Source organism: Bombina bombina, chromosome 6 (genome assembly GCF_027579735.1).
Source record: "Bombina bombina isolate aBomBom1 chromosome 6, aBomBom1.pri, whole genome shotgun sequence".
NCBI lineage: Eukaryota > Metazoa > Chordata > Amphibia > Anura > Bombinatoridae > Bombina > Bombina bombina.
In genome coordinates this window covers 544,192-556,678 of record NC_069504.1, presented here as the reverse complement: position 1 = coordinate 556,678, position 12,487 = coordinate 544,192, and the positions used below count along the sequence as shown (strand labels likewise).

The window sequence follows — 12,487 nt, the reverse complement described above, 5'->3', positions numbered from 1 at the left end:
CTGTTCACCAAACAAATGACACAACTCAGCCAAAAAGAAAGAGTAGCTGCAGTGGCCTTCTGACCCTTTTGCTTACCAGCGTACAAAACAAACAAGAAAGAAGATTGTCTAAAATCCTTGGTTGCATGAAGATAGAATTTCAAGGCACGCACTACATCCAGATTGTGCAACAAATGCTCTTTCTGAGAGGAAGGATTAGGGCAAAAAGAAGAAACTACAATTTTCGTGATTGATATTGCGGTCAGAGACAACCTTAGGTGGAAAACCTTACTTGGTACGTACAACATTCTTATCAGCATGGAAAACAAGATAAGGGGAATCACACTAACGTAGATAATTTTGAAACTCTGCGAGCAGAAGAAATAGCCAACTAAACTTTTGTCTTGGAAAGTTTTTTGTTTTTAAGTAAACAGAATGCATATGCTCAAAAGGAGCCTGTTGAAGAACACAAAGAACAATATTAAGGCTCCAGGGAGGAGCAACGGGTTTAAACACAGGCCTGATTCTAACCAGGGCCTGAACAAAGTACTGAACATCAGGAAGATTAGCCAATTTCCTGTGCAGCAACACAGACAGGGCAAAGATCTGATCCTTGATAGAACAGGCTGACAAACCTTACTCCAAACAATCTTGGAGAAACAAAAGAATCAGGTGAACCCTCATCTTGTGCCAAGGGAAACCTCGATCATCACACCAAGCCAGAGAGGTGTGCCACACCTTGTGGTAAATAGGACGAGTAACCGGCTTACGACCTTGGATCAGAGTATCAATGACCCTGTCAAAAAAACTCTTTTGGACAGCACCAGGCGTTCAATCTCCATGCAGTCAGTCTCAGAGAATCTAGATCTTGATAAAGGAACAGACCTTGAAATAGAAGGTCCGCTCACTGTTTGATGTGGGCGATCACTCTGAGAAGGAGAGCAAATGGAGGGAACAGATAAATAAGCTTGAACTTTCATGGAACAGCTAACACGTCCAACAAAACACTGCCTGAGGATCCCTTGTTCTCGACCCGTATCTAGGAAGTTTGGTATTGAGGCCATGTAGTCTATCTCCGGGACACCCCACCTTAGGGTTATCTCAGAAAACACCTCCTGGTGAAGAGACCACTCCCCAGGATGGAAAGTCTCTCTGCTCAAGAAATCCGCCTCCCAATTTTCCACTCCCAGGATATGAATGGCCGAGCTGTGACAATTGTGGGATGTTATGTTGTCTGACTGGAATTTGATAAAACGGACAGAACAAAGTTGAGGCCACGCCATCAGAGCATTGAAGATGGCTCACAACTTAAGAATGTTGATGGGGAGAGAAGACTCCTCAAGCAACCAGGCTCTCTGCACCTTTAAGGAACCCCAAACAGCACCCCAGCCAAGAAGACTCGCATCCGTAGTTGCAATCTCCCAAGATGGTCTCAAAAAGAACATGCCTTGAGACAGGTGGCCCTGACAGAGCCACCAGGTGTTATAAACTGGACCTCCTTAGAATCCAGATCTGCAGCAAAGTGTTAAAATTGCATCACTATTCCTATTATTACACTATATCAGTAATAAGTGTCAAATAATATTGGGAGTTACAATCATATAAGTGAGATTTGTTGCTACTATGCAGTAAAACAGAATACTATAGCAGAATTGTATTAACTACTATGTAGATGGGAACTAAATCAGTAGAAGGCTGAAGTTAGTATTCCACAAAGTTGTTTGTAGCTATTAAGTAGCAATTCAGAGTAACAGAGTAACGCGTTTCTCAGCCAGACTGGCTGTTTCCTCAGGCATCACTCAGAGATGCCTGAGGAAACAGCCAGTCTGGCTGAGAAAAGCGTTGCAACTGTTTTAATACTTGTTTTTATTTATTGGGGTGAAATTGTACACATCCCTGGATTTTAACAAACAATTATATCAATAAATACAAAAAGCGTGAGAGAGTAGGTAATATTGCTATAATATATTCTCAATGGTGCCACCCTTCAAGTAAATTATAATATTTACATAGAGAGAAAAACACAATTTATGCTTACCTGATAAATGTATTTCTCTTGTGGTGTATCCAGTCCAAGGATCATCCATTACTTGTGGGATATTCTCATTTTCAACTGGAAGTTGCAAGAGGAAACCCACAGCAGAGCTGCAATATAGCTCCTCCCCTAACTGTTATAGCCAGTCATTCGACCGAAAACAAGCCGAGAAAGGAGGAACCATAGGGTGCAGTGGTTACTGTAGTTTAAATTTAAAAATTACCTGCCTTAAAATGACAGGGCGGGCCGTGGACTGGATACACCACAAGAGAAATAAATTTATCAGGTAAGCATAAATTGTGTATCCAGTCCACGGATCATCCATTACTTGTGGGATACCAATGCCAAAGCTAAAGTACACAGATGAAGGGAGGGACAAGGCAGGAACTTAAATGGAAGAAAACACTGCCTGTAAAACCTTTCTCCCAAATATAGCCTCCGAAGAAGCAAAAGTATCAAATTTGCAAAATTTTGAAAAAGTATGAAGCGAAGACCAAGTCGTTGCCTTGCAAATTTGTTCAAAAGAAGCCTCATTTTTAAAGGCCCAAGTGGAAGCCACAGCTCTAGTGGAATGAGCTGTAATCCTTTCAGGAGGCTGCTGTCCAGCAGTCTCATAGGCTAAGCGGATTAAGCTTCTTAGCCAAAAAGGAGAGGTTGCCGAAGCCTTTTGATCTCTCCTCTGTCCAGAGAAGACAACAAACCAAGCAGATGTTTGACGAAAATCTTTAGTAGCTTGTAAGTAAAAACTTTAAAGCACGGACCACGTCCAGATTGTGAAACACAAGGATGGAACAACAATTTCTTGATTGATATTCTTGTTAGATACCACCTTAGGTAAAAACCCAGATTTGGTACGCAGGACTACCTTATCCGTATGAAAAATCAGATAAGGAGAATCACATTGTAAGGCAGATAACTCGGAGACTCTACGAGCCGAGGAAATAGCTACCAAAAAAAGGACTTTCCAAGATAAAAGTTTGATATCTATGGAATGAAGAGGTTCAAACGGAACTTCTTGAAGAACCTTAAGAACCAAGTTTAAGCTCCATGGTGGAGCAACCGGTTTAAACACAGGCTTGATTCTAACTAAAGTATGACAAAATGCCTGAACGTCTGGAACATCTGCCAGACGCTTAACTAGCTGACAATCCTTTTTCCAAACCTTCTTGGAGAAAAGATAATATCCTAGGAATCCTGACCTTACTCCATGAGTAACCCTTGGATTCACACCAATAAAGATATCTACGCCATACCTTATGGTAAATTTTCATGGTGACAGGCTTTCGTGCCCGTATTAAGGTATCAATAACTGACTAGGAGAAGCCACGCTTTGATAAAATCAAGCGTTCAATCTCTAGGTAAGTCAGCCGCAGAGAAATTAGATTTGGATGGTTGGAAGGACCCTGAAGTAGAAGGTCCTGTCTCAGAGGCAGAGACCATGGTGGAAAGGATGACATGTCCACTAGATCTGCATACCAGGTCCTGCGTGGCCACGCAGGTGCTATCAGAATCACCGATGCTCTCTCCTGCTTGATCTTGGCAATCAGTCGAGGGAGCAGAGGAAACGGTGGAAACACGTAAGCCAGGTTGAAAGACCAGGGCGCTGCTAGAGCATCTATCAGGGTCGCCCTGGACCTGGATCCGTAACACGGAAGCTTGGCGTTCTGGCGAGACGCCATGAGATCCAGTTCTGGTTTGCCCCAACGATGAATCAGTTGTGCAAATACCTCCGGATGGAGTTCCCACTCTCCTGGATGAAAAGTCTGACGACTTAGAAAATCCGCCTCCCATTGCTCTACACCTGGGATATGGATAGCTGATAGGTGGCAAGAGTGAATCTCTGCCCAGCGAATTATTTTTGAAACTTCTAACATCTCTAGGGAACTTCTTGTTCCCCCTTGATGGTTGATGTAAGCTACAGTCGTGATGTTGTCCGACTGAAATCTGATGTACCTCACAGAGTTGCTAACTGAGGCCAAGCCTGAAGAGCCTTGAATATCGCTCTTAGTTCCAGAATATTTATTGGAAGGAGAGACTCCTCCTGAGTCCACGATCCCTGAGCCTTCAGGGAGTTCCAGACTGCACCCCAACCTAGAAGGCTGGCAATTTGTTGTTACAATTGTCCAATCTGGCCTGCGAAAGGTCATACCTTTGGACAGATGGACCCGAGATAGCTACCAGGGAAAAGAATCCTTGGTCTCTTGGTCCAGATTCAGTTGAGGGGACAAATCTGTGTAATCCCCGCTCCACTGACTGAGCATGCATAGTTGCAGCGGTCTGAGATGTAAGCGTGCAAACGGCACTATGTCCATTGCCGCTACCATTAAGCCGATTACTTCCATACACTGAGCCACCGAAGGGCGCGGAATGGAATGAAGAACCCGGCAGGAATTTAGAAGCTTTGATAACCTGGACTCCGTCAGGTGAATTTTCATTTCTATAGAATCTATCAGAGTCCCTAGAAAGGAAACTCTTGTGAGTGGGGATAGAGAACTCTTTTCCTCGTTCACTTTCCACCCATGCGACCTCAGAAATGCCAGTACTACGTCCGTATGAGACTTGGCAATTTGGAAGTTTGACGCCTGTATCAGGATGTCGCCTAAATAAAAGGCTACTGCTATGCCCCGCGGCCTTAGGACCGCCATAAGCGACCCTAGAACCTTTGTAAAGATTCTTGGGGCTGTAGCTAATCCAAAGCGAAGAGCTACAACTGGTAATGCCTGTCTTGAAAGGCAAACCTGAGAAACCGATGATGATCTTTGTGTATCGGAATGTGAAGATAAGCATCCACTGTACTCAAATATTGACCCTCCTGGATCAGTGGTAGGATAGTACGAATAGTTTCCATCTTGAACGACGGAACATTGAGGAATTTGTTTAAGATCTTTAGATCCAAAATTGGTCTGAAGGTTCCCTCTTTTTTGAGAACCACAAACAGATTTGAGTAAAAACCCTGTTCCTGTTCACTCCCATAACTAGGAGGTCTCGTACACAGTGTAAGAATGCCTCTTTTTATCTGGTGTGCAGATAATTGTGAAAGGTGAAATCTCCCTTTTGGGGGGGAAGCTTTGAAGTCCAGAAGATATCCCTGGGATATAATTTCCAACGCCCAGGGATCCTGAACATCTCTTGCCCACGCCTGGGCGAAGAGTGAAAGTCTGCCCCCTACTAGATCCATTACCGGATAGGGGGCCGTTCCTTCATGCTGTCTTAGAGGCAGCAGCAGGCTTTTTTTGACCTGCTTACCTTTTTTCCAGGTCTGGTTTGGTCTCCAGACCGTCTTAGATTGAGCAAAAGTTCCCTCTTGTTTATTATTAGAGGAAGTTGATGCCACACCTGCCTTGAAGTTTTGAAAGGCACGAAAATAGACTGTTTGGCCCTAGATTTGGACCTGTCCTGAGGAAGGGCATGACCTTTTCCTCCAGTGATATCAGCAATAATCTCCTTCAAACCAGGCCCGAATAGGATCTGCCCCTTGAAGGGAGTGTTAAGTAGCTTAGATTTTGAAGTCACGCCAGCTGACCATGATTTAAGCCATAGCGCTCTGTGCGCCTGTATAGCAAAACCAGAATTCTTAGCCGTTAGTTTAGTCAAATGAACAATGGCATCAGAAATAAAAGAATTGGCTAGCTTAAGTGCTCTAAGTTTGCCAAGTATGTCATCCAATGGAGTCGCTACCTGTAAAGCCTCTTCCAGAGACTCAAACCAGTACGCCACAGTAGCAGTGACAGGGGCAATGCATGCAAGGGGCTGTAGGATAAAAACTTGTTGAATAAATATTTTCTTAAGGTAACCTAATTTTTTATCCATTGGATCTAAAAAAAGCACAACTGTCCTCGACAGGGATAGTAGTACGCTTTGCTAGAGTAGAAACTGCTCCCTCCACCTTAGGGACTGTCTGCCATAAGTCCCGTGTGGTGGCGTCTATTGGAAACATTTTTCTAAAAATAGGAGGGGAAGAGAACGGCACACCTGGTCTATCCCATTCCTTATTAATAATTTTTGTAAACCTTTTAGGTATTGGAAAAACATCAGTACACACAGGCACTGCAAGTATTTATCCAGTCTACACAATTTCTCTGGCACTGCAATGGAATTACAGTCATTCAGAGCAGCTAAAACCTCCCTAAGCAACACGCGGAGGTGTACAAGCTTAAATTTAAATGTAGAAATATTAGAATCAGGTATCTTCCTGAGTCATTAACATCACCCACTGACTGAAGCTCTCTTTCCTCAGCTTCTGCATATTGTGAGGCAGTATCAGACATGGTTCTTAAAGCGTCAGTATGCTCTGCATTTTGTCTCACCCCAGAGCTATCTCGCTTACCTCTAAGTTCAGGTAGTCTGGCTAATACCGCTGACAGTGTATTATCCATGACTGCCGCCATGTCTTGTAAAGTAAACGCTATGGGCGCCCTAGATGTACTTGGCGCCATTTGAGCGTGAGTCCCTTAAGCGGGAGTCAAAGGGTCTGACACGTGGGGAAGTTAGTCGGCATAACTTCCCCCTCGTCAGATTCCTCTGGTGATAAAAATTTTTAAAAGACAGAAAATGATCTTTATTGCCTAAAATGAAATCAGTACATTTGGTACACATTCTAAGAGGGGGTTCCACCATGGCTTTTAAACATAATGAACAAGGAGTTTCTTCTATGTCAGACATGTTTGTACAGACTAGCAATGAGACTAGCAAGCTTGGAAAACACTTTAAATCAAGTTAACAAGCAAATATAAAAAACGGTACTGTGCCTTTAAGAGAAACAAATTTTGTCAGAATTTGAAAAACAGTGAAAAACAGTGAAAAAATGCAGTAAATCAAACGAAATTTTTACAGTGTATGTAATAGACAAGCAGAGCATTGCACCCACTTGCAAATGGATGATTAACCCCTTAGTTCAAAAAACGGATCAAAAAAACGAAATAGACGTTTTTTAACAGTCACAACCAACTGCCACAGCAAGCTGTAGCCCTACCTTCCCCAATAAACGACTTTGGAAAGCCTTTGGGCCCTTTAGAGATGTCCTATAGCATTCAGAGGGCCTTTGAGGGAATCTGGATGTCTTAGTTTGTAATTTTAACTGCACAAAAAAAACGTTAAAATAGGCCCCTCCCACTCCTAGTAACACAGTGGAAAGCCTCAGGAAACTGTTTCTAGGCAAAATTTAAGCCAGCCATGTGGAAAAAACTAGGCCCCAATAAAGTTTTATCACCAAAGCATATATAAAAACAATTAAACATGCCAGCAAACGTTTTATATTGTAAATATCATAAGGGTATTACCCCTGGGAGTAAGCATGATACCAGTCGTTATTAAATCACTGTATTCAGGCTTAACTTACATTAATCCGGTATCAGCAGTATTTTCTAGTGTTTTCCATCTCTAGAAAAAATTATAACTGCACATACCTGATAGCAGAATAAACTGCACGCCATTCTCTCGCTGAAGTTTTACCTCATCTGTGTAATCCCCTCAGACATATGTGAACAGAAATGGATCTTAGTTACAACCTGCTAAGATCATAGAAACCTCAGGCAGATTCTTCTTCTATTTACTGCCTGAGATAAAATAGCACAACTCCGGTACTATTTAAAAATAACAAACTTTTGATTGAAGAAAATAAACTAGCTATATTTAACCACTCCTTGCTTGTTGAGAGTTGCAAGAGAATGACTGGCTATGACAGTTAGGGGAGGAGCTATATTGCAGCTCTGCTGTGGGTTTCCTCTTGAACTTCCTGTTGGGAATGAGAATATCCCACAAGTAATGGATGATCGGTGGACTGGATACACCTTACGAGAGAAAAATATACCAGGATATATATTAATACGCTAGAACAGCAAGGGATTCAAAAAGGCACACAAAGAGGACATTTTTAAATACACAATTTATTTCCCAAAATACAATTCAGTATAAAAAGTATTATATGTCAGTGTAAAAACACCACAGCAGAAGGCGAATTCTAACTTAAAACATTTAAAGTGCAAAGTAACCTAATTCTCTCCCTGTTCTATATCAAGATAATACACCACTAAATGAAGGGGTTAATCAACACAGATAGTGTACAACCTAGGTATATACTTAACCAACTGGCAGGACATATTCCTGCTGCATATATAGTCATTCACAAATGTGAATGACTATATATGCAGCAGGAATAGCTGCGGTTTGAATCATGCAATATTGAGGAGATGTGCTTTTATTTTACAAGAGCGTTTAAGCACTACAAACATAACCTATATCACATTTATGTATAGACTGTAGTTATTCATATATATATATATGCATGCTGCCTAGTATATACCTAGGTTGTACACTATCTGTGTTGATTAACCCCTTCATTTAGTGGTGTATTATCTTGATATAGAACAGGGAGAGAATTAGGTTACTTTGCACTTTAAATGTTTTAAGTTAGAATTCGCCTTCTGCTGTGGTGTTTTTACACTGACAGATAATACTTTTTTTACTGAATTGTATTTTGGGAAATAAATTGTGTATTTAAAAATTTCCTCTTTGTGTGCCTTTTTGAATCCCTTGCTATTCTAGGGTATTAATATATATCCTGGTATATTTTTCTCTCTATATAAATATTATAATTATATCAATAAATTTTGACTTTTTAAGGAAGCCTGAGACTGTAATTGTTTGGATATATCGGATCCCATCATCCTGTCGCAGGATCAGTGTTGCTGGGTCACTGTGATTCCCCAGCCTGTCTCAATTGGCACATTGGTGCTGCTCTCCTTGTGAGTATAATATTGTCTTACGTTTTGCTGTATCATCACCCTCGCAATGTTGCACTAGGAGACGCCCTCTCTCTTTGTGATTCCTTTCACAGATTTTTGTATCTTTGTATTATATCATATGAGAAGAGCTGCTCATCATATCGGGTCATTACACCACTGGCTATATCTGGATGCCATGTACAGACGAATCGACACCACTGAAGAATAAAATAGGACATTTATGAACATTAGCCTTTGTCTTACACCCTTGGACAAGGACTCAGCTAAGTTACCACAAATTTTGTGGTTTATGATTGTGGATTTGAATTATATGGTGTTGTTTAAAAATATTGAACTGACCACTATATATTTTTTAGTTCCTCTTTAGCGCCCCCTAAGGTTGGATACCTAGGTATTACCAACAGTTTTTTGAATGCCGTGCATTGTAGTTGGTAGACGGGAGGGAATGTCCTTTAATCTGAAGTGCCTGGAATGAAATCCAAGATCCTGTGCGGCTGCATACAAACAAACAAGGCTTCTGTGCAAACAGCTGCTGCACACAGAGGAACAGGAAACAACAAAACTGAAAGGCTCAGGTGGTTTTTGCGTGCAGGTATTACGCTTGCAACAAATTAACAAGCAAAGAGGTGAGTAAACCTGAGTCTTTTATGACAAAATGTAAATGAAGGTCAGCTGACAAAGGGGAAGTGTAACACCAGGAGAGAGAATCTCTTGTAAGGCTGACAAGGACTATCATTTGGGACAGGTCGGAATGATTGCAGTTCCATTGCCTGAGCATACATAGTTGTAAAGGTCGCAGACAGAAGCGAGCAAAAGGAATAATGTCCATGGAAGCCACCATGAGGCCCACCACTTCCATCCACTGAGCCACAGAGGGACAAGTAGTGGATTGAAGAGATAGGCAGGCAGACAGGAGCTTGTCTCGATGCTGATCCGTTATCTGCATGACAGTGGAATCGATAATCGTTCTCAGAAAACACACCCTGGTGTTGCGAATTAGTAAGCTATTGCCCAGATATATCTTCCACTCGTGCTCCCGAAGGAGACACAGAAGAGAGTCTGTGAGAGATTTTGCTAAGAGAAAAGATGGAGCTTGAACCAAATGTGCCCAGGTAAGGTGGCACAGTGATCCGGTCCCGGGTCAGGGGCCGTCCCTTTATGCTGACTTTTAATAATAGGAGGGCTTCTTGAACTGCTTGTTCTAGTTCCAAGATTGGTTAGGTTGTCAGGAACTTTTAGGTTGGTCAGACTTGGAAGAGGCCGGAGATCTCTGTCCCTTGTTTGAATGAAAGGAACGAAAATTGCCAGATTGGCAACCCTTGGATTTAGGATGTCTTGTCCTGTGGGAGGAAGGCACCCCCAGTCACAGTGGAGATAATAGAATCCAGGCCCGGACCAAACAGTGTCTTCCCCTTAAAGACTAAAGAGAGGAGTCTAGACTTGGATACTATATCCGCAGACCAAGACTTCAGCTCTTTGTGAAAGAACCGCGAAACCAGACAACTTAGCGTTAAGACGAATGATTTGCATAATAGAGTCACACATAAAGGAATTAAGGGCCTTAATCCTATCCTGAATGTCTTCTAGAGAAGTCTCGACTAGAAGTCACACCAAAAGGAGGCGGCTCCAGCAAACGCTGCTATGCTTGCAGCAGGTTGAAAGAGAAGACCCAGCTGATGAAAAAGTCTCCTTAGGTACCCCTCCAACTTTCTGTCCATGGGGGATAGTAATATGCTTAGCCAGCATGGAGACAGCTCCATCCACCTTGGGGATGGTACTCCACAACTCTAGATTAGAGTCAGGCACTAGAAACATCCTCTTAAAATTAGCAGATGGAGACAACAGAATTCCAGGCTTTTCCTACTCCATAGAAATTATGTCTGCCATGCGAGCTGGGACATGAAAAACCTCAGGAGCCCTAGGTCTAACATTATAAACCCAGTCCAGTTTAGGTATCTTGGATTCATCAGAAGGAATAGGCTCAGGAACTTCCAGAGTCGATAAAACCTCCATGATTAGAAAGCGAAGATGTTCAAGAATAAATCTGAAGGTCATCTCTTTAGGCTCTGCTAGTATTTCCTCAGTGGAGTCAAAATCAGATAGCTCCCCTTCAGGAGCTACTGAGGTATGCTCAGTTGACTAAGCAACTAATGACTGGGGGAGTAAGGGAAGTGGGAGGGATACTTAATGCTTTGGCTGGTGGCCAGGTGTTGTAATCCTATCCGTAACAAATAATTTTGTGGGCTCTCCCTGCCTCTGGAAAGAAATAAAATAACAAGCAATCTTGCACATCTTCTACTTTACCTACCTCCAGCATAGGCAAAGACAAGAATGATTACCATAGAAGTGGGAGGGTTTATATAGATCTCTGAGGTTTGAGAACATTTGCTTCCTCCTAGTGGAAGAAAAGGTAATTCCCAGGAGTATTGGATCGTGGACTCATCACCTATATTAAAGAAACACAAAATATCAATGACATCTACGGGAGGTGAACTTACCTCATCAAACAAGTCAAGGGCTCTGTACGGAGCCCCACGCTCGGTCACAAACCCTGCAAATGCCATCCCTTCCAGTACCTTGGTAAGAAAATCATCCTCCACCAGCCCTCGCTGAGCCAAGAAAGAGGCCTATATGAGATGGGTCACAGTAAGAAAAAACATAATTTATGCAAGAACTTACCTGATAAATTCATTTCTTTCATATTGGCAAGAGTCCATGAGCTAGTGACATATGGGATATACAATCCTACCAGGAGGGGCAAAGTTTCCCAAACCTCAAAATGCCTATAAATACACCCCTCACCACACCCACAATTCAGTTTAACGAATAGCCAAGCAGTGGGGTGATAAAGAAAGGAGTAGAAAGCATCAACAAAGGAAATTTGGAAATAATTGTGCTTTATACAAAAAATCATAACCACCATAAAAAGGGTGGGCCTCATGGACTCTTGCCAATATGAAAGAAATGAATTTATCAGGTAAGTTCTTACATAAATTATGTTTTCTTTCATGTAATTGGCAAGAGTCCATGAGCTAGTGACATATGGGATAGCAATACCCAAGATGTGGATCTCCACTCAAGAGTCACTAGAGAGGGAGGGAAAAAAATAAAAACAGCCATAATCTGCTGAAAAAAAATAATCCACAACCCAAAAATATAAGTTTATTTCATTTGAAAGAAAAAAACTTAAATCAAAAGCAGAAGAATCAAACTGAAACAGCTGCCTGAAGAACTTTTCTACCAAAAAACTGCTTCCGAAGAAGCAAATACATCAAAACGGTAGAATTTAGTAAATGTATGCAAAGAGGACCAAGTTGCAGCTTTGCAAATCTGATCAACTGAAGCTTCATTCTTAAAAGCCCACAAAGTGGACACTGATCTAGTAGAATGAGCTGTAATTCTCTGAGGCGGGGCCTGACCCGACTCAAAATAAACTTGATGAATCAAAAGTTTCAACCAAGAAACCAAGGAAATAGCAGAAGCCTTCTGACCTTTCCTAAGACCAGAAAATAAAACAAATAGACTGGAAGTCTTCCTGAAATCTTTAGTAGCTTCCACATAATATTTCAAAGCTCTTAACACATCCAAAGAATGTAAGGAACTTTCCAAAGAATTCTTAGGATTAGGACACAAGGAAGGGACAACAATTGCTCTACTAATGTTGTTAGAATTCACAACCTTAGGTAAAAATTAAAAAGAAGTCCGCAAAACTGCCTTATCCTGATGAAAA

At 41.8% G+C, this 12,487-nt stretch overlaps 1 protein-coding gene across 1 annotated transcript in view; it reads right to left on the bottom strand.

The window, feature by feature from the left end:
• The window catches only part of SBF1 (SET binding factor 1), a gene marked incomplete in the record, with an annotated part of 739,370 nt that overhangs the window by 431,549 nt on the left and 295,334 nt on the right, over window positions 1-12,487 (bottom strand). Inside the window, 1 exon segment of the mRNA XM_053716293.1 lies at window positions 11,256-11,384. Coding sequence (XP_053572268.1) covers window positions 11,256-11,384 — 129 coding nt within the window.